Source organism: Chiloscyllium plagiosum, unplaced genomic scaffold (assembly GCF_037043375.1).
Source record: "Chiloscyllium plagiosum isolate Xiang-an unplaced genomic scaffold, Cpla_swu_hap1 HiC_scaffold_1, whole genome shotgun sequence".
NCBI classification, from domain to species: domain Eukaryota; kingdom Metazoa; phylum Chordata; class Chondrichthyes; order Orectolobiformes; family Hemiscylliidae; genus Chiloscyllium; species Chiloscyllium plagiosum.
This window is the reverse complement of record NW_028270139.1, coordinates 66,688,844-66,716,412: the sequence shown is the minus strand read 5'-3', so window position 1 is coordinate 66,716,412 and position 27,569 is coordinate 66,688,844. Positions and strand designations below refer to the sequence as shown.

Genomic DNA, 27,569 nt, shown 5'->3' with positions numbered 1-27,569 from the left:
TTAAGACTCTCCCACTTAGACTATGCCATGTCTTCACAACGGTTAATTCTGGTCAAGTCCAAAGTGATGTACTTTGGGAGAAACAGTCATTGAGCTGAACATCACAGGACCAGCTACCTAATTACTCTGGCTTCTCAGCAGGTCAAGGGCTTAGTATTCTGTGGAGTAATGCACCTCTTGACTGCTCAAAGCTTTTTTGCCACTAAAGGTTGGAATGTCAAACACTCCATTTGTCTGGATGAATGGAACTCCAGCAAGAGGTTGGACACCATCCAGGACAAAGCAGCCCCCTTGACTGGTACCCTATCCAGCGCCTTAAATATTTACGCTCTCCAATACGGTATACACTGCATCCAAAGTGTGACAAACTGCAAAATGCACTGTAGCAATTCACAAAGGCTCCTTTGACAACAACTTACAAACTACCAAGTGAAAGGTCAAGGCCAGCAGGCACAAGCCATAATGACTGGTGCCATTCTAGAGGTGATTCCCCATCAGCACTACCTCGTGGGCAATAAATGTTTACTCTGCTAGTGTTGGCCATTTGCCATTAAAGAATTTTAAAAAAGACTTCTTTGAATTAAATTTCATATAGATGTACATCTATACTATTCTGACTTTGCTTTGGTGAGATCCTGTTTAGTATTTGATAATTTGCTAAGTTTTGTATCATATGTAAACTTCAAAACTGTACTCACTTATACACAAATGCAAGTTATTTATATCTAAAAAAAGCAAAGCATTGAAACCTTTACTGATCCCTCAGAACCCCAGTGCACATTGCTCTACATTTAAATAAAAATATACCAACTGCTGTTGTTCCTTAGCCTGTTAAGTGCCTAAGTTCATATAGCATAATGTGGTTTTATTCTCCAAATAAGTCTATTTTACTGTACTACCTTCATCAATACCTTTTGTTATTCTAAAGAACCCAATCAGATAGTCATAAATTGTCTTTAATAAATCAATTCTGATTGTCTCTTATTAACCAAGTAAAAATTAATTTTGATCTTGCAATAGTCCACAGTAATTGTCCCATTGTCGGTGTGAGAACGGCTTGTTGCAACTAGTTTTATACTTCCTCTTTTCCTGAACAGAACTCATGAATGAATCATTATCACACTTGGAGGAGTACTTAACCAATAGACTAAGGGTGATCCCTAATTTCATTGAAAAAAATGGATTCTGGTATAATGAAGAGGATGATGTAGAACTTCAAAATGACATAGGTTGGTGGAATGGATTGATCTCTCTCTCTCTCTCTCTCTATTTAATGCCCAGAGGTATGAATTGGTTTGTTTTAGTAAGCAAGTGCAAGGTTGACAAATCACCAGGCCCTGATAATTTACTTCCCAAAGTATGAAGGGAAGTGGCCTTGGAAACATGATCATTCAAAAGCTGAGAGATTTTGGAGAAGTTTCTATAGATTGGAGAGTGTCATATGCAACCCCACTATTTAAAGAAAGGGAGGGATGGGGGAAACTGTGAATTACCAACCAGTTAGCCTAACTCAGTAGTGGGAAAAATGCTAGAGTCAATTATAAAAGACATGACAACACAACATTCAGAAAGGTTTAGTGAGGTTAGACCAAGCTACAGGTTTAAAAAAGGCAAAGCATCCTTAAATCTACTTGAGTTTTTTTTGAGGATGTAATGAGTAGAATCGACAAGGGAAAACCTATGGATGTGGTACACTTGGATTTTCAGAAGACATTTAACAAGGTTCAACATCAATAGTTAACGGGAAAAGTGAAAGCATGAGAGATGGGGTAATATATTGGCATGGACTGAGAGTTGATTGACAGGCAGAACATAGAATAATACAGCGCAGAACAGGCCCTTCGGCCCTCGATGTTGCGCCGACCTGTGAACTATTCTTAGCTCGTCCCCCTACACTATCCCAAAATCATCTATGTGCTTATCTATTTTTTTGACTACATTAGCAGGTAGGGCATTCCACGCCCTTACCACTCTCTGCGTAAACAACCTGCCTCTGACATCTGTCTTAAATCTACCATTCCTCAATTTGTAGTTATGCCACCTCGTACAAGCTGACGTCATCATCTGAGCAAAGAGACTTTCACTGTCTACCCTATCTAATCCTCTGATCATTTTGTATGTCTCTATCAAATCCCCTCTTAGCCTTCTTCTTTCCAATGAGAACAGAACCAAGTCTCTCAGCCTTTCCTCATAAGACCTTCCCTCCTGACCAGGCAACATCCTGGTAAATCTCCTCTGCACCTTTTCCAATGCTTCCACATCCTTCCCAAAATATGGGGACCAGAACTGTACACAATTTTCCAAGTGTGGCCACACCAGCATTTTGTATATTTGCAGCATGGTATTGTGGCTCAATCCCTCTACCAATGAACTCAATCCCTCTACCAATGAAAAACACTGTATGCCTTCTTAACACACTATCCATCTGGGTGGAAACTTTCAGGGATCGATGTACATGGACTCCAAGATCCCTCTGCACATCTACACTACCAAGAATCTTTCTATTGACCCAGTAGTCTGCCTTCCTGTTATTCTTCGCAAAGTGCATCACCTCACATTCAGCTGCATTGAACTCCATTTGCCACCTCTCAGCCCAATTCTGCAGTTTATCCAAGTCCCCCTGCAACCTGTAACATTCTTCCAAACTGTCCACTACTCCACCGATTTTAGTGTAATCTGCAAATTTACTAATCCATCCACCTATGCCTGCATGTAAATCATTTATAAAAATGACAAACAGCAGTGGTCCCAAAACAGATCCTTGTGGCACACCATTAGTAACCGGACTCCAGGCTGAATATTTTCCATCAACCACCATTCGCTGCCTTCTTTCAGAAAGCCAGTTTCTAATCCAAACTGCTAATTCACCTTCAATTCCATGCCTCCATTTTCTCCAACAGCCTACCATGTGGAACCTTATCAAAGGCTTTACTGAATTCCATGTACACAACGTCAACTGCCCTACCATCATCTACTTGCTTGGACACCTTCTCCAAAAACTCAGAGGTTTGTGAGACTCGACCTACCGTTGATGAAACCATGTTGACTATCTGAAATAAAATTGTTGCTTGCTTTATGATTATAAATCATATCTCTTATAATCCTTTCCAAAACCTTTCCTTCAACAGAAGTAAGGCTCACTGGTCTATAATTATTTGGGTCATCTCTACTGCCCTTCTTGAACAAGGGCACAACATTTACAATCCTCCAGTCCTCTGATACTAAACCTGTAGACAATGATGACTCAAATATCAAAGCCAAACGCTCTGCTATCTCCTCCCTAGCTTCCCAGAGAATCCTCACAAATCCCATCTGGCCCAGGGGACTTGTCTACTTTCACTCCTTCTAGAATTGATAAGACCTGTTCGTAACTAACCTCGATCCTTTCTAGTCTAATATCTTGTACCTCATTCTTCTCCTCTAAAATATTTTCCTTTCCCTGAGTGAAAGCCGATGAGAAATATTGGTTTAGCACCTCTCCGATCTCCACAGGGTCACTCAACTTCCCATTTCTGTCTTTGACTGGCCTTATTCCTACCCTAGTCATCCTTTTACTCCTCACATACCTATAGAAAGTTTTAGGGTTCTCCTTTGTTCTATTTGCTGAAGACTGCTCGTGTCCTCTCTTTGCTCTTCCTAACTCTCTCTTTAAATCATTCCTAGCTGATCTGTACCTCTCCATCGCCTCATCTGAACTATCTTGCCTCATCAACACAGTTCAGGCTGCTGTGCTTTTTGAGCACCACTCTAATCCAGCATCTGCAGTCATTGTGTTTACTTAGTTGATTTTAACCCTACTGCGAATCCTCTTGCAAGGATGTCTGCCTTGAAGAAGTTTTCCTCCTCTCTCTACAAGAATCTCAAGCAGTCCCTCTCCCACTGTAACTCCAAGGTCATTTCCTGAAACAGACTCGATCACCTTCATCCCCACCCCCACTCACCTGCTGTACTCTATACTACTTTCTCCCCACCCCCACCCCCACCCCCCTGCTGTACTCTATACTACTTTCTCCCCACCCCCACCCCCACCCCCACCCCCACCCCCACCCCCACCCTCCTCTCATTTATCTCTCAATCCTTCAGGCACTCTGCCTGTATTCCTGATGAAGGGCTTTTGTCCGAAACGTCGATTTTCCTGCTCCTCGGATGCTGTCTGAACTGCTGTGCTTTTCGAGCACCACTCTAATCCTAACACTACGGGCAATTTAGAATGGCCAATACACCTAACCTCTACATCTTTGGACTGTGGGAGGAAACCAGAGCTCCCAGAGGAAACCCACGCAGACACTGGGAGAATATGCAAACTCCACACAGACAGTTATCCAAGGCTGGAATTGAACCTGGGTCCCTGGTGCTGTGAGGCAGCAGTGCTAACCACTGAGCCACCGTGCCGCCCCTTATTTGGGAACATGGGACTGGGATATCATAGCAATTACAGAAACATGGCTCAGGAATAAACTGGACTGGCAGCTTAATGTTCCAGGGTATAGATGCTATAGGAAGGATAGAAAGGGGGACATGACAGGAGGGGGAATGGCATTTTTGATTAGGAATGACATTACAGCTATACTTAGGGTATACCTGAGAGTACATCTGGTGAAGTTATTTGCATGGAACTAAGAAATAAGGAACGAGTGATCACCTTACTGGGATTGTACGATAGGCCCACCCAATAATAAGTGGGAAATTGAGAAACAAATTTGTCAGGTCTCAGATATCTGTAAGAATTATAAGAGTTATAATAGTAGGGGATTTTAACTTTCCAAACAGACTGGGACTGCCATGGTGTTAAGGGCTTGGATGGAGAGGAATTTGTTAAGTGTCTACAACAATTTTTTTTATTCAGTCTGCAGATGAACCAATTAGAGAAGGAACAAAATTTGACCTCTCTTGGGAGATAAGGCAGACAAGTGAATGAGGTGTCAGTGGAGGAGCACTTTGGGGCCAGTGATCATAATTCTATTAGTTTTACAACAGTTATGGAAAAGGATAGACCTGATCTAAAAATTAAAGTTCTAAATTGGAGTAAGGCTAATTTTGACAGTATTAGGCAAGAACTTTCAAAAACTGGGAGAGGCGATTCGCAGGTAAAGGAACAGTTGCAAAGTGGGAGGAAGCCATCAGAAATGAGATAACAAGAGTCCAGAGGCAGTGTGTTTCTATTAGTGTGAAGGGCAAGGCTGGTAGGTATAGGGAATGCCGGATGGCTAGAATAATTAAGGCTCTGGTCAAGAAAAAGGAGGGTTATGGTAAGGTATAGACAGCTGGGATTGAATGAACTCCTTGAGGCATATAAGGGAAGTAGGAATATATTCGAGATTGAAATCAGGAGGGCATAAAGGGAACATGCAATAGCTTTGGCAAATAGGCTAAACAAGGCATTGGTTTGGTCACTTTTGAAATTCAGTGTTCAACTCTTGTCTCCCTGCTATAGGAAGGATGTTGCTAATCTTCAAAGGATGCAGAAAAGATTTACAAAGGTGTTGCCAGGTTTGGAAAGTTTGAGCTTTAGGTTGTGTAGGCTGGGGCTATTTTCCCTGGAGCATTTGAGACTAAGGGGCAATTTTACAGAGGTTTCTAAAATCATATATAGATGGAGTATGCAAGGTCTTTTTCCCAGGGTAGAGGAGTTCAAAGTAGATGGCATAGGTTTAAGACAAGAGGGAAAAGACATAAAAGGGACCTAAGGGGCAACATTTACATGCAGATGGTGGTGTGTGTATAGATTGAACTGCCAGAGGAAGTGATGGAGGTGGGTACAATTACAGCATTTAAAAAGCACCTGGACGGGTACATGAATAGGAAGGGTCCAGAGGATATATGCTGGCAAATGGGATTAGATTAATTTAGGATATCTGGACTGCATGGACAAGTTGGACTGAAGGGTCTGTTTCCATGTTGTCTATCTCTATGACTCTATGAATGAGAAGAGGAAATATTTCTTCACTCGAAAGGGCAAAAAACCTTAGAATTGTCTACCACAGATGGCTGTGGAAGTCACTGAATATATCCAAGCAACAGATTAACAAATGTTTAGATATTCAAGGCATCAAGGGATATGGGGAGTAACAGGAATATGGCATTGAGATCAAGGATCAAACATGGCCATCTTGCACAGTGCAGCAGACACAAAGAACCAAATGTCCTACTCCTGCTCCTAGTTTCTATTTCACATTATAAAACAAAGGGTACAATTCTAGAGGAGTAAGAGCAATAGATCTGTGCGTGTGTACATAGATACACACACACACACATAGTATCAATAGGGATAATGAACGCAAGGAAGATATGATTAACCTGTATAAAACACTGCTTTGGCCTCAAGTGAAGCACGGCCTCCAGTTCTGGCCATTCTACTTTAGGAAGAATGTGTAGGCATTAGAAAACATGCAGAAAAAAGTCATGAGGATGGTTCCAATGATGAGGTACTTCAGTCACATAGAGAAACTGGAGAAATTGAGACTGTTCTCTGTGGTGAAGAGCATGTTGAAAGGAGATTTAATGGAAGCATTCAAAATGGTGAGGTTTTTGGACAGAATAGATAGATAGAAACTATAACGATTGGTGAAAAGATCAAGAACCAAAAGGCATGGATTCCACCTTCACACACAATGAGTATTGTAGTATGTGTGCAGTGCCTGAGTGTATCATGGAAGTAGGATCAATCAAAGCTCTCAAAAAGAAATTGGTTAATTATCAGAGAAGGAAACATTTGTAAGGCTACGAAGAACTGGCTGGGAAGTTGCACTACATAAATTACTCCTTCAGAGGACCAGTGTAGACATAATGGGTCCAACTATCCTCCTCCTGTGTTGTAACTATTTCTGCAATTCTTTAATTGTTTCTGTTCTTCAATATTAAGCCAGAATTTATTCCAATTTAAAATCAGAAGATTGAAATATTTTTCTAAATCCTCAATTTCAAACCTCTGTGTTATGTTGTGACAATTGTATGGTACATTGAGTGCAGTTTTGGTCTCTTTATCTGAGGATGGATGTTGTGGCTATGGACGGAATGCAATGAAGGTTTACCAGACTGATTCTTGGAATGGTAGGACTGACATATGAAGAGAGACTGGATCAGTTAGAATCACATTCACTAGAATTAAGAAGAATGAGGGAAGATTTCAATTGTTTTAAAAAAAGGGTGGCACAGTGGCTCAGGGGTTAGCACTACAGCCTCACAGCACCAGGGATCGGGTTCAATTCCAGCCTCGAGTAACTGCCTTTGTAAAGTTTGCACATTCTTCTCCTGTCCACGTGGGTTTTCTCCAAGTGCTCCGGTTTCCTCCCACAATCCAAAAATGTTCAGGTCAGGCAAACTGAGCATGCTCAATTGCCCATTGTGTTAGATGCATTAGTCAAGGTTAAATATAGGGTTGGGAGTGTGTACTCTTCAGAGGGTCGGTGTGGACGGGCCTGTTTACAAACTATAGGGAATGTAAGCTAACCTCAGAAAAGTAGAGAAAATTCTAACAGAACTAGACAGGGAAAATGCAGGAAAGATTTTCCCGATGACTGGGGAACCAAGAACCAGGAGTCACAATTTAAAGATACGAGGTAGGTCATTTAGACTGAGATGAGGAGAAATATCTTCACCCATCAAGCGGTGAGCCTATGGAATTCTCTGCCACAGAAAGTGGTTGAGACCAAAATATTTAATGTTTTCAAGAAGTAGAGATAAGGACATTGAGAGAAAGCAGGAACAGGATATTTCCAGTGCGAGCAGCAGCGAAGGTAAGACCGTTTGGTTTTAAAAGTGCTTACCGGTAGCGGGCAGCGGTGTTTTTTTTTCTCTTTCACTCTCTCTTCACAGAAAGAGCGGGAGCACCAGGGGGAAGTGACAACGACCAGAGGGGCAGCCGGGAAGGAAAGCGGTGAGTATTTATACTCACCCTTCGAAGCGGTCGGTCAGTTCCAGTGCGAGCAGCAGCGAAGGTAAGACCGTTTGGTTTTAAAAGTGCTTACCGGTAGCGGGCAGCGGTGTTTTTTTTACTCTTTCACTCTCTCTTCACAGAAAGAGTGGGAGCACCAGGGGGAAGTGACGACGACCAGAGGGGCAGCCAGGAAGGAAAGCGGTGAGTATTTATACTCACCCTTCGAAGCGGTCGGTCAGTTCCAGTGCGAGCAGCAGCGAAGGTAAGACCGTTTGGTTTTAAAAGTGCTTACCGGTAGCGGGCAGCGGTGTTTTTTTTTCTCTTTCACTCTCTCTTCACAGAAAGAGCGGGAGCACCAGGGGGAAGTGACGACGACCAGAGGGGTAGCCGAGACCCGGAAGCAGTTAGTGTAAGCTTACCTGGGTAGGTTTTTTCCCCCTTTAAAAGCGCGAAGGAGAGAATAAAAGTTAGCTTTAGAGGGATGGCAGTGAAGGCAGTGCAATGTTCCTCCTGCAACATGTATGAGGTGAGGGATGCCATCGACGTCCCTGCCGATTACACTTGCAGGAAGTGCACCCATCTCCAGCTCCTCCAAGACCGTGTTAGGGAACTGGAGCTGGAGTTGGATGAACTTCGGATCATTCGGGAGGCAGAGGGGGTCATAGATCAGAGTTATAGGGAGGTAGTAACTCCAAAGATGGCAGATAGATGGGTGACAGTGAGGGGGACTGGGAGGAAGCAGCCAGTGCAGGGACCCCCTGCGGCCGTTCCCCTCAAGAACAAGTATACCGTTTTGGATACTTGTGGGGGGGATGACTTACCAGGGGTAAGTAACGGGGCTCAGGTCTCTGGCACGGAGCCTGTCCCCGTTACTCAGAAGGGAAGGGTGAAGAAGAGCAGAGCAGTAGTAATTGGGGACTCGATAGTTAGGGGCACAGATAGGCGGTTTTGTGGGAACGAGAGAGACTCACGTTTGGTATGTTGCCTCCCAGGTGCAAGGGTACGTGATGTCTCTGATCGTGTTTTCCGGGTCCTGGAGGGGGAGGGGGAGCAGCCCGAAGTCGTGGTCCATATTGACACCAACGACATAGGTAGGAGGAGTGCCGAGGATGTTAGACAGGCTTTCAGGGAGCTAGGTTGGAAGCTCAGAGTTAGAACGAACAGAGTTGTTGTCTCTGGTTTGTTACCCGTGCCACGTGATAGAGATTCGAGGAATAGGGAAAGAGAACACTTAAATGCGTGGCTACAGGGATGGTGCAGGAGGGAGGGATTCCGGTTTTTGGATAACTGGGGTTCTTTCTGGGGACGGTGGGACCTCTATAAACAGGATGGTCTACACCTGAACCTGAGGGGCACCAGTATCCTTGGGGGGAGGTTTGCTAGTGCTCTTGGGGGGGGTTTAAACTAACTCTGCAGGGGCATGGGAACCCAGATTGTAGCTTCAGGGTGCAGGGCCTGGAGTGTAGGGAGGTTAGGAACATGGCATCAATTTCCAAGGAGGGTGTCTGTAAACAGGAAAGTGGCTTGAAGTGTGTATACTTCAATGCAAGAAGTATACGAAATAAGGTAGGTGAACTTGCAGCGTGGGTTGGTACCTGGGACTTCGATGTTGTGGCTATTACGGAGACATGGCTAGAACAGGGACAGGATTGGCTGTTGCAGGTTCCAGGATTTAAATGTTTTAGTAGGGTCAGAGGTGGGGGTAAAAGAGGGGGAGGTGTGGCATTGCTTGTCAAAGATAGTATTACAGTGGTGGAAAGGACGATGGATGAGGACTTGCCATCTGAGGTAGTTTGGGCTGAGGTTAGGAATAGGAAAGGTGAGGTCACCCTGTTAGGAGTCTTTTACAGGCCTCCTAATAGTCCTAGAATCATTGAAGAAAGGATAGGGAAGGTGATTCAGGAGATGAGTGACAGTAATAGGGTGGTTGTTATGGGGGACTTTAACTTTCCTGATATTGATTGGGAAAGCTATAGCTCAAGTTCGTTAGATGGGTCAGTGTTTGTTCAATGTGTGCAGGAGAGTTTCCTGACACAATATGTAGACAGGCCAACAAGAGGTGAGGCCATACTGGATTTGGTTCTGGGTAACGAACCAGGCCAGGTGTTAGAATTAGAGGTAGGTGAGCACTTTGGGGATAGTGACCATAATTCGGTGATTTTTACACTCGTGATGGAGAGGGATAAGTGTGTACTACAGGGCAAGAGTTATAGCTGGGGTCAGGGAAATTATGATGCGGTGAGGCATGACTTAGGATGTGTGGCTTGGAAAAGTAGACTCCAAGGCAAGAGTGTAAATGATATGTGGAGCTTGTTCAAGGAGCAACTATTGAGTGTCCTTGATAATTATGTACCTGTCAGGCAGGGAGGAAAGGGTCGTGCGAGGGAGCCGTGGTTTAATAAGGAATTGGAATCCCTTGTTAAATGGAAGAGGGCGGCCTATCTCAAGATGAGACGTGAAGGTTCAATTGGGGCGATTGAGAGTTATAGGGTAGCCAGGAAGGACCTGAAGAGAGAGCTAAGAGCAGCAAGGAGGGGACATGAAAGGTCCTTAGTCGGTAGGATTAGGGAAAACCCTAAGGCTTTCTATAGGTATGTTAGGAATAAAAGAATGACTAGGGTAGGAATAGGTCCAATCAAGGATAGTAGTGGGAAGTTGCGTGTGGAGGCGGAAGAGATTGGGGAGACACTGAATGAATACTTTTCTTCAGTATTTACTCAGGAACAGGGCATTGTCGTCGATGTGAATACTGAGTCACAAATAAGTAGAATGGATGGCTTTGAGGTATGTAGAGAAGAGGTGTTGGAAATCCTGGAAAAGGTGAAAATAGATAAGTCCCCTGGGCCTGATGGCATTTATCCTAGGATTCTCTGGGAAGCAAGGGAGGAGATTGCAGAGCCATTGGCCTTGATTTTTATGTCCTCTTTGTCTACTGGAGTAGTGCCAGAAGACTGGAGGATAGCAAATGTGGTTCCCTTGTTCAAAAAGGGGAGTAGGGATAACCCTAGTAACTATAGGCCGGTGAGTCTCACTTCTGTTGTGGGCAAAGTCTTAGAGAGAATTGTAAGGGATAGGATTTATGCACATCTGGATAGGAATAATGTGATCAAGGACAGTCAGCATGGTTTTGTGAAGGGCAGGTCATGCCTCACAAACCTTATTGAATTCTTTGAAAAGGTGACGAAGGAGGTTGATGAGGGGAAAGCAGTAGATGTGGTATATATGGATTTTAGTAAGGCGTTTGATAAGGTTCCCCATGGTAGGCTACTGCAGAAAATACGGAGATATGGCATTGAGGGTGAGTTGGAGGTTTGGATTAGGAATTGGCTGGATGGAAGACGACAGAGGGTAGTAGTTGATGGCAAAGTTTCTTCATGGAGTGCCGTCACTAGCGGTGTCCAGCAAGGATCTGTTTTGGGACCATTGCTGTTTGTCATTTTTATAAATGACCTGGAAGAGGGGTTAGAAGGTTGGGTGAGCAAGTTTGCGGATGATACGAAAGTCGGAGGAGTTGTTGACAGTGAGGAAGGATGTGGCAGATTACAGCAGGATATAGAGAAGCTGCAGAGCTGGGCAGAAAGGTGGCAAATGGAATTCAATGTAGCTAAGTGTGAGGTGATTCACTTTGGGAAGAATAACAAAAAGATGGGGTACTGGGCTAATGGTCGGATACTTGGTAGTGTGGATGAGCAGAGGGATCTTGGTGTCCATGTACACAGATCTCTGAAAGTTGCCACCCAGGTAAATAGTGCAGTGAGGAAGGCATATGGCGTACTGGCTTTTATTGGTAGAGGAATTGAGTTCCGGAGTCCTGAGGTCATGATGCAGTTGTATAAGACTCTGGTGCGGCCGCATCTGGAATATTGTGTGCAGTTTTGGTCGCCATACTATAGGAAGGATGTGGAGGCACTGGAACGGGTGCAGAGGAGGTTTACCAGGATGTTGCCTGGTATGGAAGGAAGATCGTATGAGGAAAGATTGAGACACGTGGGGCTGTTTTCATTAGAGAAAAGAAGGTTTAGGGGTGACTTGATTGAGGTGTACAAGATGATTAGGGGGTTAGATAGGGTTGACAGTGTGAACCTTTTCCCGCGTATGGAGTCGGGTATTACAAGGGGGCATAGCTTTAAATTAAGGGGGGGTAGATATAGGACTGAAGTTAGGGGTAGGTTCTTCACTCAGCGAGTCGTAAGTTCATGGAATGCCCTGCCAGTAGCAGTGGTGGACTCTCCCTCTTTATGGGCATTTAAGCGGGCATTGGATAGGTATATGGAGGATAGTGGGTTAGTATAGGTTAGGTGGGCTTGGATCGGCGCAACATCGAGGGCCAAAGGGCCTGTACTGCGCTGTATTCTTCTATGTTCTATGATATTGATGTTCAGTCATGATCATATTGAATGGTGGAGCAGCTCGCTCAAAGGGCTGAATGGCCTACTTCTGCCTGTAGGTTTCCATGATTATTATGATGTCTGAAGAACATGGATAATGGATAATAGACAATAGACAATAGGTGCAGGAGTAGGTCATTCTGCCCTTCGAACCTGCACCACCATTCAATATGATCATGGCTGATCATCCTTAATCAGTATCTATTCTACTCAAATGGAGACTTTGTACTGTTAATCAATGACTGAGTGAGGTTATTGACACACTGTTGGAAATTTGGTTCAGATTGGAAAGGGAAACAGAGATTCTTTAACGAGGGTTTACTGCAAGAAGTAAGCTCTCCAAAATGAGAGGTAAGTGGGTGAAGATAAAAAGCATAGATTTGGAGGCCGACCTACGGTGAGACCAGTGGTAGAGCTATATCATGAACCACGGCGTAATGAGAGTACAGGGAAAGAAACTGATTGGTGAATAATTCTATTAATTCAAGCAAAAGTAGTCTTCATTTGTATTTAGGTCTATTGGCAACTTAGCTTAACTTCTATTAGTAGGAAAATATTAGAGACTATTATGACGGATGCGTCAGCACAGCATTTAGAAATAATTAATACTATTAAACAGAGGCAGCATGGCTTCACAAACAGGAAATCATGCAAGATAAATTTACGAGAATTCTTTTGAGGAAGTAACAAGCAGGATAGAGATTTCCAGAAAGCTTTTGGTACACTACCATACCTTAGGCTACTTAATCAGGTAACAGCCCATTCTTTTGGAAGTATATTAGCATAGACAGAGCATTAACTAACTAGAAGACGACAGAAAGCCTTCTGGCATTTTCTTGATAGCAGTCTGTAACTAATGGAGTGCGCCAGGGATCAGTGTTGGGGTCACAATTATTATAAAATATAATAAGTTAGATAGTAACTTAGATGAGGGAAGTGAATGTACTAAAGTCAGGTTTGCAGATGAAACAAAAACAGGTGTAAAGGCAAGTGGCGAGGGTGAGTCAGACTCTATACAGGAATATAGGTAAAAACAATGACTGCAGATGCTGGAAACCATATTCTGGATTAGTGGTGCTGGAAAAGCACAGCAGTTCAGGCAGCAGCCGAGAAGCATAAATTCGACGTTTTGGGCAAAAGCCCTTCATCAGGAATACAGGCAGAGTGCCTGAAAGGTGGAGAGTTATAGGAATATAGACAGTGTAAGCGAGTTGCAAAAACGTGGCCAATGGAATATAATGTCAAGAAATGACAGGATATGCACTTTGGCAGAAAGAATATGAGAGCTGAATATTATTTAAATAGAGAAGCCACTGACAGAGAAAATGGGGAGTCCTCACGCATGAATCAAAAAAGGCTAGCATCCAAGTTCACCATGTAACAAAGGCAAATAGAATGTATACTTCTATGAGCAGATAGGGGAAGCCCTAAATGAATTTTCTGCTTCGGTTTTCACCAAGGAAAGGGAACTAGCTATAAATGAAAACTTAGACGAGCTGGGATACAGTCTTGACCAGATCAAGATTGATGAAGTTGATGTGCTAGAAATTTTGGAAAACATTAAGATTGATAAGTCCCCAAGACCAGACCAGATTTATCCTAGGCTGCTCCAGGAAGCAAGGAAGGAGGTTGCTAAGCCGCTGGCGAGGATATTTGCCTCCTTACTCTCCACAGGAGTCATACCGGAGGATTGGAAGGAGGCAAATGTTGTTCTTTTTTTCAAGAAGGGTAATAGGGGAATTGCTGGCAATTACAGACCAGTCAGTCTTATGCCTGTGGTCAGCAAAGTTTTGGAAAGAATTCTGAGGGATAGGATTTATGACTATTTGGCAAAGCATAGTGTGATTAAAGGCAGTCAGCATGGCTTTGTGAGGGGCAGGTCATGCCTCACAAATCTTATTGAGTTCTTTGAGGAGGTGTCAAGACAGGTCGAAGACGGTAGAGCAGTGGATGTGGTGAATATGGATTTCAGCAAGACATTTAATAGGGTTCCCCATGGTAGGCTCATTCATAAAGTCAGGAAGTATGGGATACAGGGAGATTTGGCTAGTGAATTCAGAATTGGTTGGCTAACAGAAGGCAGAGAGTGGTTATAGATGGAAAGTAGTCTGCCTGGAGGACAGTGTTGAGTGGGGTCCCGCAGGGCTTTGTACTTGGGCCTCTGCTCTTTGTAGTTTTTATAAATGACTTGAGGGGTGGGTTAGTAAATTTGCAGATGACACAAAGGTTGGGGGTGTCGCCGATAGTATAGAGGGCTACTGCAAGCTGCAGCGCGACATAGACAGAATGCAGAGCTGGGCTGAGAAATGCCAGATGGAGTTCAACCAGGATAAACGCGAAGTGATGCATTTTGGAAGGTCGCACTCGAATGCTGAATATAGGATTAAACAGGATTCTTGGCAGTGTGGAGGAACAGAGGGATCTGGGTGTGCAAGTACATAGATCCCTCAAAGTTGCCACCCAAGTGGATAGGGTTGTTAAGAAAACATATGGTGTTTTGGCTTTCATTAACAGGGGAATAGAGTTTAAGAGCAGTGAGGTTTTGCTGCAGCTCTACAAGTCCCTGGTGAGGCCACACTTGGAATAATGTGTCCAGTTCTGGTCGCCCTACTATAGGAAAGATACAGAGGCTTTGGAGAGGGTGCAAAGAAGGTTTACCAGGATGTTGCCTGGACTGAAGGGCTTGCCTTATGAAGAAAGGTTGAATAGGCTCGGACTTTTCTCTCTGGAGAGAAGGAGGAAGAGAGGAGACCTGATCGAGGTGTACAAAATAATGAGAGGAATAGATGGAGTCAATAGCCAGAGACATTTCCCCAGGGCAGGATTGACTGGTACGAGAAGTCATAGTTTGAAGAAATTAGGAGGAAGGAATAAAGGAGACGTCAGAGGTAGGTTATTTGCACAGAGAGTTGTGAATGCATGGAATGCGTTACCAACGGTGGTGGTGGTGAAAGCAGAGTGATTGGGGACATTTAAGCGACTGCTGAACATGCACACGGATAGCAGTGAGTGAGGGTTGCATAGGTTGTTACTATATTTTACATTAGGATTAAATCTAGGCACAACATTGTAGGCCAAAGGGCCTGTTCTGTGCTGTACTTTTCTACGTTCTATGTTCTACTTCAAAGGCAGTGGAACATAAAAGTTGGTAGGTTTTGCTAAAACTATACAAGGCTTTTGGCTCGGAATATGTGTAGTTTCTATACAAGGCGCTAGTCAGACCATAATTGGAATACTGTGAATAGTTTGAGTCCTTATCTAAAGGGAGATATATTGGCATTGGAGGCAATCTCGATGAGGTTCACTAGATTGAGTCTGGATATGGATGGATTTATGTTTGAGGAGATATTGATAAGTTGGGCCTGTGCACATTGGAATTTAGAAGAATGCAAGGCAACCTTACTGAAACATGCTAGAGTTTTAGAGGACTTAACAGGGTGGATACAGAAAGGTTGTTTCCCCTTAAGGGAGAATCTAGGAGCAAAGGGCATAATCTCAGATTAAGGAGCCACCCACTTAAGATAGAGACGAGAAACCATCTTCTCTGTCAGGGTAGTGAGCCTGTGGAATTCTTTACTGCTGAAGGCTATCGAGGCTGGGTGATTAAGCATATTCAAGGCTGAGATAGATAGATCTTTAAACATTAAGAGAATCAAGGATCCTGGGGAAAAGGCGGAAAAATGGGAGTTGGCAATTATCAGATGAGCCATGATCTCATTGAATGGCTGAGCAGACTCCAGGAGTTAAATGTCCTATCTGCTACTACACCTTATGGTCTTAAATCCAAATACTCCAATAATTCATGTTGTTATTCATACTTCACTACTTGACTCTATTGATTTGGAACTGTAGTCCAAATACACAAGCAAAAATTGTTCAAAGAAATCTAAGTATGTGGCTCACCTCTCGAGTTAATACAGCAATAAAACATCCATTGACTTGTTCTGATGGTTCAATCTTGAAGAATTTATCAGATGCACAGGTTATTTCTGATGGACAACATAAGGGAATAACAGGAGCACTTAGCCTGTGGAAAACAAAAATAAGACCACTTAAACCTTGGTCTAAATTATAACATTTTGGCATTTGAAATTCATATAACACATGCTTGTTAAATCTTTGATTGCAAACAAAGGAAAAGGCAGGAAAATTAACTGAAGAGATATATATGTAATAAGATCAATAAGCCCAGATCCTCACTTCTGTGAAATGTCATCTAACAAACTCCATATTAGCTCCATATGTAGCTAATATAAACACTGACAATTCAAAATCAATAGAGTTTAAGATGGTTTCCAGCAGGCAGAATCAATTCATATTTTATACATTTATAAGACTTAAATTATTATAACCATTTCATTCACATCATGTGACATCCATGAAAACATGATTTAGGAATTGCAACAGAATCTGGGAAAGATTCTATTTCAACATGCTTTTTTTTAAAAAAAGTTTTGCACACTCTATTACCTACTCACTCTGAACACCCATTTATCCTGCAGTGGAGGTGACAGATATCAAGTTATTAACAGACTGTGTAGCCTCCTGGCTGAAGCAATCCTCTGCTTAGTGGGTTTGCTATTATTGGATTTAGTTGTCATGGATGAAGGGCACAGTACTGCCCTTCTGAGAGTCCTCCACCAACTGCTTATTTCCTTACAGAAATGCAAACCACAGTGGACTATCACAGATTGAAGGCTACTTTCCTGGATAGTACTCATTGAAGCACAAAATGATCAGATTACAGCTAAAATTAATTGAATGCAAATCTTTACAGTTCACACAGAACAGAATGGTAGAGTCTCTATCTCTAGGCCAGAAAGCCTAGTATCTAGTCACACCTGCCTCAGAGATGCATCATAACATGCTTGAACAAATTGATTAAAATATCTTAAATATAGTTCATGCAGGAAAAGGTCTTTTTCGAACAGTGGTGGTGTTCCTACTGAGCCAGGAGACCACACTCAAATCCCACCTGATCCAAAGATTCATAATAATATCTCTGAACAGATCGATTACAATATATCTATCGTTCATCCAGAAAGAGACTCTTGCAGCACCTGATACAGCCCCTACCACTGATCCAAAAGGCTAAAGTTCAAGTCCCACCTATTCCAAAGTTGTGTAATAACATCGCCTGGAATGGGTTGATTACAAAATATCTATAGTTAATGTAGGAAGTAGAATGGGCTGATCTGTGGTAAATGGAGTTCAATCCAGATAAGTGTGAGCAGGATAAACAAGTCAAGGGAATACATGATGAATGGAAAGACCTTGGGAAGCACTGAGGATCAGCGGGACCATGATGTTCATGTAAATTGGTTCCATAAGGTATCAGGGAGCTGGATAAAGTGGTTAAGGAGGCATAGAGTATTCTTGCCTTTAGTTGCAAAGGCAGACAGTTTTAAAGGAGGGAGGTTATGCTCCCAAAGTATAAAACGTTGTTTACTCACCAACTAAAGTACTGTATCAAGTTTTGGAATCCACGTTATAGGACGGATGTGATAGCAGTGAAGATGATGTCCCAGATTTCCACCATTCTCTGGTGAAAGTTTTTCTTCACATCTCCTCTGATCGTTCGGCCTCTTATCTTTAATCTATGTCCCCGGGTCACTGATCCCTCCATCAAGGGGAAAAGTCTCTTCCTCTCTACCCTATCTATACCCCTCCATAATTATATTCATCTCATTCATGTCCCCTCTCAATCTCCTTTGCTCTAAGGAAAACAACCTAAGTCTGCCCAATCGCTCTTCATAACTGAAACTCGCCAGCCCAGGCGACATCTTGGTAAATCTCCTCTGCATCCTCTCCAGTGCTATCACATGCCTTCTATAGTGTGAATTCCAGAACTGCACATATTACTGGAGCTTTGGCCTAACCAATATTTTGTATAGTTCTAGCACAACCTCCCTGCTCTTAACTCTTAATGTGGGCGGCATGGTGGCACAGTGGTTAGCACTGCTGCCTCACAGCGTCAGAGACCCGGGTTCAATTCCCGCCTCAGGCGACTCTGTGTGGAGTTTGCACATTCTCCCCGTGTCTGCGTGGGTTTCCTCCGGGTGCTCCGGTTTCCTCCCACAATCCAAAAATGTTCAGGTTAGGTGAATTGGCCATGCTAAATTGGCCGTAGTGTTAAATGTAGGGGAATGGGTCTGGGTGGGTTGCGCTTCGGCGGGTCGGTGTGGACTTGTTGGGCCGAAGGGCTTGTTTCCACACTGTAAGTAATCTAATCTAAAAGGCTATGCCTCAGCAGATGAAGGTGCCCATGTTATCGACCTGTTGTGCTACTTGCATACCATGCACACCAAAATCCCTTTCGTTTTCAATGCTCCCCAGATCCTACACACTGTCATGTGTTTTGTTGCTTTGTTTGTCCGATCCAAGTGCATCAACTCACACCTACTCAGATTAAATTCGATTTGTCACTTATCAGCCAATCTAACCAGCTTGTCTATACTCTCCAGCTTGTCTATCCTCCTCACTGTTTACCATTCCTCCAATTTTCATATTGTGTGTTTCAATAAGATCGCCACCCATTCTTCTAAATTCCAACACGTACAGGGCCAGTCTACTCAATCTCGCCTCATAAGACAATGCCTCCATAGTGGAATCAGCCCAGTGAACCTTCCCTGGACTACCTCCAATGCCAATATATCTTTGTTTAGATGAGAGGGCCAAAACTATTCACAATTCAGCTATGGTCTCATTCGTGCCAGGAATAGTTTCAGCAAAAGCTCCCTTCTTTTATCTTTCATTCCCTTTGAAATAAAGGCCACCATTTTGTTTGCCTTCCCTTATTACCTGTTGAAGTGGATGCTAGCCTTTTGTGATTCATGCATGAGTCCTAAATCACTCTCTTCACAGATTTTTGCAGTCTTTCTCCAATTAAATAGTATTCAGCTCCCTAGTCTTCCTGCCAAAATGCATAACCCCAAATTATATTCCATTTGCTATGATTTTACTTCCATCCCGCAGTAGGTAGTCAGTCACGTCCTTAAGAGATGAAAGTCAATCTGGTTAGCTGACAATTCTAGCAGTCCAGGCAGCAGCGGGTGTAGCTGGGACTGAAAAGGGACCTACCTCAGGAAAGTGGTGAGTTCTCCACTCAACACATTTTAACATATTTAAATGGTCCCTTTTAACATATTGTAAACATGCCTGACTGGGGGCCATAAAATCCAGCACTATGTTTGACAAGATACAAACCCTACAGTGTGGAAGCAAGTCATTCGGTGCATCAAGTCAGGGATGGGCAAGACTGGCAACTTAATGTTCCAGGATACAAATGCTACAGGAAGGATAGAAAGGGAGGTAAGAGAGGAGGGGGAGTGGCATTTTTGATAAGGGATAGCATAACAGCTGTACTGAGGGAGGATATTTCCGGAAATACAACTGAGAAATAAGAAAAGGATGATCACCTTATTGGTATTGTATTGTAGACACCCCCCCACCCCCCCACCAATAGTCAGAAGGAAATTGAGAAATAAACTTGTATGGAGATCTCAGCTATCTGTAAGAATAATAAGGTAATTATGGTAGAGGATTTTAACTTTCCAAACATCGACTGGGACTGCCATAGTGTTAAAGGTTTAGATGGAGAGGAATTTCTTAAGTGTGTACAAGACCATTTTCTGATTCAGTATGTGGATGTACCTACTAGAGAAGGTGCAAAACTTGACCTACTCTTGGGAAATAAGGCAGTGCAGGTGACTGAGGTGTCAGTGGGGGAGCACTTTGGGGCCAGCGACCATAATTCTATTCGTTCTAGACCAGATCTAAAAATTGAAGTTCTAAATTGGAGGAAGGCCAGTTTTGACGGTATTAGGCAAGAACTTTTGAAAGCTGATTGGAGGCAGATGTTCGCAGGTAAAGGGATGGCTGGAAAATGGGAAGCCTTCAGAAATGAGATAATCCAGAGAATTTATATATTCCTGTCAGGGTGAAAGGGAAGGCTGGTAGGTATAGGGAATGGGTATATGGGGTATATGCTGGATGACTAAAGAAATTCAGGGTTTAGTTAAGAAAAAGAAGGAAGCATATGTCAGGCAGAGACAGGATAGATCGAGTGAATCCTTAGAAGAGGATAAAGGAAGTAGGAGTATACATAAGAGGGAAATCAGGAGGGCAAAACGGAGACATGAGATAACTTTGGCAAATAGAATTAAGGAGAATACAAAGGGTTTTTACAAATATATTAAGGACAAAAGGGTAACTAGGGAGAGAATAGGGCCCCTCAAAGATCAGCAAGACGGCCTTTGTGTGGAGCCACAGAAAATGGGGGAGATACTAAATGAATATTGTGCATCAGTATTTACTGTGGAAAAGGATATGGAAGATATAGACTGTAGAGAAATAGATGGTGACATCTTGCAAAATGTCTAGCTTACAGAGGAGGAAGTGCTGGATGTCTTGAAATGGTTAAAGGTGGATAAATCCCCAGGACCTGATCAGGTGTACCCGAGAACTCTGTGGAATGCTAGAGAAGTGATTGCTGGGCCTCTTGCTGAGATGTTGTATCACCGATAGTCACAGGTGAGGTGCCGGAAGACTGGAGGTTGGCAAACGTGGTGCCACTGTTTAAGAAAGGCAGTAAGGACAAGCCAGGGAACTATAGACCAGTGAGCCTGACCTCGGTGTTAGAGGGAATCCTGAGGGATAGGATGCATATGTATATGGAAAGGCAAGGACTGATTAGGGATAGTCAACATGGCTTTGTGCGTGGGAAATCATGTCTCACAAACTTGATTGAGTTTTTTGAAGAAGTAACAAAGAAGATTGATGAGGGCGGAGCAGTAGATGTGATCTATATGGACTCCAGTAAAGCGTTCAACAAGGTTCCCCATGGAAGACTGAGTAGCAAGGTTAGATCTCATGGAATACAGGGAGAACTAGCCATTTGGATACTGAACTGGCTCAAAGGTAGAAGACAGAGGGTAGTGGTGGAGGGTTGTTTTTCAGACTGGAGGCCTGTGACCAGTGGAGTGCCACAAGGATCAGTACTGGGTCCTCGACTTTTTGTCATTTACATAAATTATTTGGATGCGAGCATAAAAGGTACAGTTAGCAAGTTTGCAGATGACACCAAAATTGGAGGTGTAGTGGACAGCGAAGAGAGTTACCTCTGATTACAACAGGATCTGGATCAGATGGGCCAATGGGCTGAGAAGTGGGAGATGGAGTTTAATTCAGATAAATACAAGGTGCTGCATTTTGGGAAAGCAAATCTTAGCAGGACTTATACACTTAATGGTCAGGTCCTAGGGAGTGTTGCTGAACAAAGAGACCTTGGAGTGCAAGTTCATAGCTCCTTAAAAGTGGAGTCGCAGGTAGATCGGATAGTGAAGAAGGCATTTGGTATGCTTTCCTTTATTAGTCAGAGTATTGAGTACAGGAGTTAGGAGGTCATGTTGCGGCTGTACAGGACATTGGTTAGGCCACTGTTGGAATACTGCGTGCAATTCTGGTCTCCTTCCCTCAGATAAGATTTACAAGGATGTTGTCAGGGTTGGAGGATTTGAGCTACAAGGAGAGGCTGAATAGGCTGGGGCTGTTTTCCCTGGAGCGTCGGAGGCTGAGGGATGACCTCATAGAGGTTTACAAAATTATGAGGGGCATAGATAGGATAAATAGACAAAGTCTTTTCCCTGGGGTCGGGGAGTCCAGAACTAGAGGGCATAGGTTTAGGGTGAGAGGGGAAAGATATAAAAGAGATCTAAGCAGCAACTTTTTCACGCAGAGGGTGGTACGTGTATGGAACGAGCTGCCAGAGGATGTGGTGGAGGCTGGTACAATTGCACATTTAAGAGGCATTTGGATGGGTATATGAATAGGAAGGGTTTGGAGGGATATGGGCCGGGTGCTGGCTGGTGGGACTAGATTGGGTTGGGATATCTGGTCAGCATGGACAGGTAGGACCAAAGGGGCTGTTTCCATGCTGTACATCTCTATGACTCTAAGTCCATACCAATTCTCTGAAGAGCATCCCAGTAACTATCCCCCAACCCTGCATTGTCCATGGCTAATCCATTTAACCTATACATCTTTGGACATCTTTGGGAGAAAACTGGTGCACCCAGAGGAAACCGCAGACACAAGGATAATTTGCAAACTCCACACAGTCATCCAAGGGTGGAATCAAATCTGGACTGCTGGCATTGAGAGGCAGCAGTGCTAACCACTGAGCCACCATGTTGCCTTCAAATAAACATCTATTACAGAAATAGAGTACTGAAAGAAACTTATACAGTGCGTATTATATAATCAGGAGGAGAAAGTGAGGACTGCAGATGGTGGAGATCAGAGTCAAAAAGTGTGGTGCTGGAAAAGCACAGCCAGTCAGGCAGCATCCGAGGAGCAGGAAAGTCGATGTTTCAAGCATAAGCTCTTCATCAGGAATTATACATTCAGTTCATTTAATAGTTTTTGTATAATAATTTTGCATTACTGAACAAGTATTAAGTAGGGAAATTATAAATGCCATCTATTTTTATGATCTTAAAGCACGTATAAATCAACATAAATTCTTTGTTCTACTATAGTCTTGGACTGACTGCAATTTTAGTTGCACAAAGGCAAGTTATGTTTTGTATACAATATACCTGTAAGGTTGTACTCTGGGTCCTTCCATTTTCTTTCCCAATACTGGTTTCACTATTTCCTCATTTTCTTCAGGATAAATTGAGCATGTAGAATATACAATGGCCTGGACCTTCGGAACTATTGGAAGATAAACAAGCTTAGTTTCATAAGAAGTTTATTGCAAAATGAAATAGACAAAGTAATTACCAATTTAAATACAATAGTATACAATTCAACACAGCACAGGAACATGTACTTTGGCCCACCAAGCCTGTACCGACTCCTAATCCTTATTTAACTTGCTATTTATTGCCCATGTCAGGTTTCTGTCCCTCTGTTCACCCCCCGTTCATGTATCTATCAAGATACGCCTCAAAGATTGCTAACGCGCCTGTATCCACCACCTCCACTGGCAGTGTATTCCAGGTACTTACCACCCTCTTGGTGAAAAACATTTCCTAACACCTCTCCTCTAAACTTCCCCCTTCTACTGTGAACCTGTGCCTTCTTGTAGCTGACCTTTCCACCCTGGGAAAAAGCCTCTGACTATCTACCCTAACTATACCTCTCGTAATTTTGTAAACCTCTACCAGGTCACCCCTCAGCTTCCATCTTTCCAGTGAAAACAATCAGAATTTATCCAACCTCTCCTCATAGGTAAAACCCTCCAGACCAGGCAACATCTTGGTAAACCTTCTCTCAAAAACATCCACGTCCTTCTAGTAGCATGGCGACCAGAACTGCATGCAATATTCCAAACGTGACCTCACTAAAGTTTTGTACAGCTGTAACATAACTTGCCAACTTTATAAATTGATGCAGCAGCCAATAAAGGCAAGCATGCTGTATGCCTTCTTGACCACCTTATCCACCTATGTTGCCACTTTCAGGGACCTGTGGATCTGTACTCCTTGATCCCTCTGAATGTCAATGCTGCTAAGGGCTCTGCCACTTATTGTATAAATTGCATCTGAATTTGATCTTTCAAAATGCATCACCTCGCATTTGTCCAGATTAAGCCCCATCTGCCATTTCTCTGCCCAAGTCTACAATCTATATCCCACTGTATCCTCTGACAATCTTCATCACTATCTGCAATCTGCCAATTTTGGTGTCATTCACAAACTTTCTAATCAAACCACCTACCTTTTCCTCTACAACAAAGGTCCCAGCATTGATCCCTGCAGAACACCGCTAGACAGTGATCTCCATTCCAAAATGTACCCTTTCACCGCTACCCTCGTTCTTCTACAAAAAAGCCAGTTTTATATCTCACTGGCCGGCTTACCATAGATCATATGAGACTCTACCTTCTGTAACAGCCTGCCACTAGGTATTGCCTTTCCCTCCTCAATCATTCTTGTCACCTCCTCAAAAAACTCCATCAAATTGGTGAGACATGATCTTCCCCAAATAAACCTATGTTGCCTATCACCATTCGCTTCCCGATGTGAATAAATCCTGTCTCTCATTACCTTCTCCAACAGCTTCCACACCACTGACGTCAGGCTCAACAGCCTGTATTTCCTGGATTATCTCTGTTTCCCTTCTTAAACAAAAAACAGCATTGGCCATTCTCCAGAGTAGTTTAGAACCTCGCTTGAGGCCAAAGAGGATGCAAAGATATCTCTTAAGGCCCCAGCTATTTCCTCCCTGCCTCCCACATTATGCTGGGATAGATTCCACATGGCCCTCGGAACACGTCAATCTTAATGTAATTCAAGACACTTAATACTTCCTCCTTCATTACGATGGCCTACCCAAGAGTATTCACACACCTTTTTCCAACCTCAACATCTCTCACTTTGGTGAATACCAATATACAGTACTTATTAAGGATCTCACCCATTTTCTTTGGCTCCAAACATAACCTCCCTCCTTCCTCCTTTATGCATTTCCTCTTACGATAGCTATCCTCTTGCTCCTAATATAATGTCTAAAATGCCTTCGGATTCTTCTTAACCCTGCTGGCCAAGGACATTTCATAGCTCCTTTCAGCCATCCTATCTCCCTGTGTGAGCTCCTTCCCACTTTCTCTATATTCTTCAAGGACTTTTGTCTGTTTTTAATTGCCTAGACTTGAGGTGTGCTTCCTTTTCTTTGAATAAGCTGATAATTCCCTCTGTCATCCAAGTTCCCAAATCCTGCTATTCCTGTCCTTCATTTTCACAGGAACATGTCTGTCCTGCACTCTAACCAACAAGTCTTTAAAAGTCTCCCACATATCAGATATGGAATTACCCTCAAACAGCCACTCCCAATCCACATTCTCTAGTTCTTGTTTGATATGGTTATAATTAGTGTTCCCCCAATTTAACACCTTCATCCAAGGTCCACTCTTGTCCTTATCCATTATATCTTAAAACTTATGGAATTATGGTCATTATTCCCACAGAAACTTTGATCACCTGGCTGGCTCATTTCCCAACACCAGGTCCAGCATGGCCCCCTCCCTCTTTGGGCAACCACATACTATTTCAAGAAAAGCCCTCCTGGACATACCTAACAAACTGCTTCTCATCCAAACCTCCAGCAATAAGGGAGTCCAATCAATATGGGGAAGTTAAAGTCACCTAGCACAACAATCCTACTATTCTCACATTCTTCCAGAGTCTGACTACATATGTCTTCCTCTATCTCCCACTGGCAGCTAGGAGGTCTGCAGTACAATCCCAGCATTGTACTTGTATCCTTCAGATTCCTGAGCTATATCCACAATGCCTCACTGCAAGATCCCTCCCCTCCCTCAACACATACAATATGCTTCTTAACCAGTAAAACAACTCACTCAGCTTTTACTTCCTCCTCTGTCTCGTCTAAAACATTAATGTCCCAGAACATTAAGCTGGCAATCCTGTCCCTCTTTCAATCACGTCTGTGATAACTGCATGCATTAATTCAGGCTCTCCATTCATCTGTCTTAACTATAATATTTGTTGCATTGAAGCAAATACAGTCCAAGCCTCCAGTTCCACTAAGCTCAGTAACCTCTTCCTGACTGCTCTCTTATTAGTCTTGCCGTAGACTCAAGCTTTTCCCCACTCTCCTTACTTACTGACCTGCTACTCCAGTTTCCACACTCTGCCACAATTGTTTAAATGTTAGAACATAGAACAGCACAGCACAGTACAGTACAGACCCTTCAGCCCTTGATGTTGTGCCAACCTTTTGTCCTACTCTAAGATCAAACTAATCTACATTCCCTTCATTTTACTATCATCCATGATGCTATCCAAGTGTTGCTTAAATGTCCCTAATGTGTCTGACTCTACTACATTCCATGCACCCACCACACTCTGTGTAAAGAACCTACCTTTGACATCTCCCCTAAACCTTCCTCCAATCACGCCCCCTCATGATAGCCATTTCCACCCTGGGAAAAAGTCTCTGGCTATCCACTCTATGCCTGTCAACATTTTGGACACCTCTAACAGGCCACCTGTAATCCTTCTTTGCTCCAATGAGAAAGGCCTGAGCTCCCTCAAATTTTCTTCATAAGACCTGCCCTTCAGTCTAGGCAACATTCTGGTACATCTCCTCTGCACCCTCTATAAACTTCCACATCCTTCCTAAAATGAGGCGACCAGAACTGAACACAATATTCCAAGTGTGGTCTAACCAGGGCTCTATAGAGCTGCAGCAAAACCTTGCAGCTCATAAACTCAATCCCCTGCTAATGAAAGCCAACACATCATACGCCTTCTTAACAACCCTATCAACTTGGCTGGCAGCTTTGAGGACTCTATGGATGTGGACTCCAAGGTCCCTCTGCTCCTCCACACTGCCAAGAATCCTGCCTTTAACCTTGTAATCTGCATTCAAATTCAACCTTCCAAAATGAATTACTTCACATTTTTCCAGGTTGAACTCCATCTACCACTTCTCAGCCCAGCTGTGCATTTTGTCACTGTCCCATTACAACCTACAACAGCCCTCCACGCTGTCCATAACTCCACCAACCTTCATGTCATCAGCAAACTTACTAACCCACCTTTCCACTTCCTTATCCAAGTCATTTATAACAATCATGAAGAGCAGTGATCCCAGATCAGACGGCTGCAGAACACCACTGGTCACCAAGCTCCAGGCTGAATACTTTTCATGTACTACCACCCTCTGTTTTCTATTGGCCATCCAATTCTGTATCCAGACAGCCAAATTTCCCTGTATCCCATACCTCGTTACTTTCTGAATGGGGAACCTTATCAACCACCTTGCTGAAATCCATGTACACCACATCCACACCTGCTCTAATTTCAACGTGTTTTGTCACATCCTCAAATAATTCAATAAGGCTTGTGAGGCATGACCTGCCCCTCACAAAGCTATGCTGACTATCTCTAATCAAACTATGCTTTTCCAAATAATAAATTCTGTCTCTCAGAATCACTTCCAATACTTTGCCCACCACTGACCTAAGACTGACTGGTTTGTACTTCCCAGGGTTGTTCCTCTTCCCTTTCTTGAACAATATTTGCCAGCCTCCAACCATCTGACACTACTCCAGTGGACAGTGAGGACGCAAAGATCATGGCCAAAGACAAAACTATCTTTTCCCTCACTTCCTGGAGTAACCTTGGGTATATCCTGCCTGGCCTAGGGGACTTATTTATCCTTATGTTTTACAAACTTTCCAGCACATCCGCCTTAACAGCACCTGTTCAAACTTATCAGCTGTTTCACACTGTTCTCACAAATGACAAGGTCCCTTGTCCTCAGTCGTAAAT

The 27,569-nt window shown here is 43.3% G+C and overlaps 1 protein-coding gene across 2 annotated transcripts in view; it reads right to left on the bottom strand.

The window, feature by feature from the left end:
- LOC122550944 (protein NSUN7) overlaps nucleotides 1-27,569 on the bottom strand; it is a 157,955-nt gene that overhangs the window by 25,351 nt on the left and 105,035 nt on the right. For both annotated transcript variants that reach the window (XM_087987574.1, XM_087987578.1), the window contains 2 exons: nucleotides 22,863-22,980; nucleotides 16,168-16,291 (listed from right to left, as the gene is read on the bottom strand). In XM_087987574.1, the coding sequence (XP_087843700.1) occupies nucleotides 16,168-16,291; nucleotides 22,863-22,980 (242 nt within the window). The remainder of the gene's footprint in view (nucleotides 1-16,167; nucleotides 16,292-22,862; nucleotides 22,981-27,569) is intronic.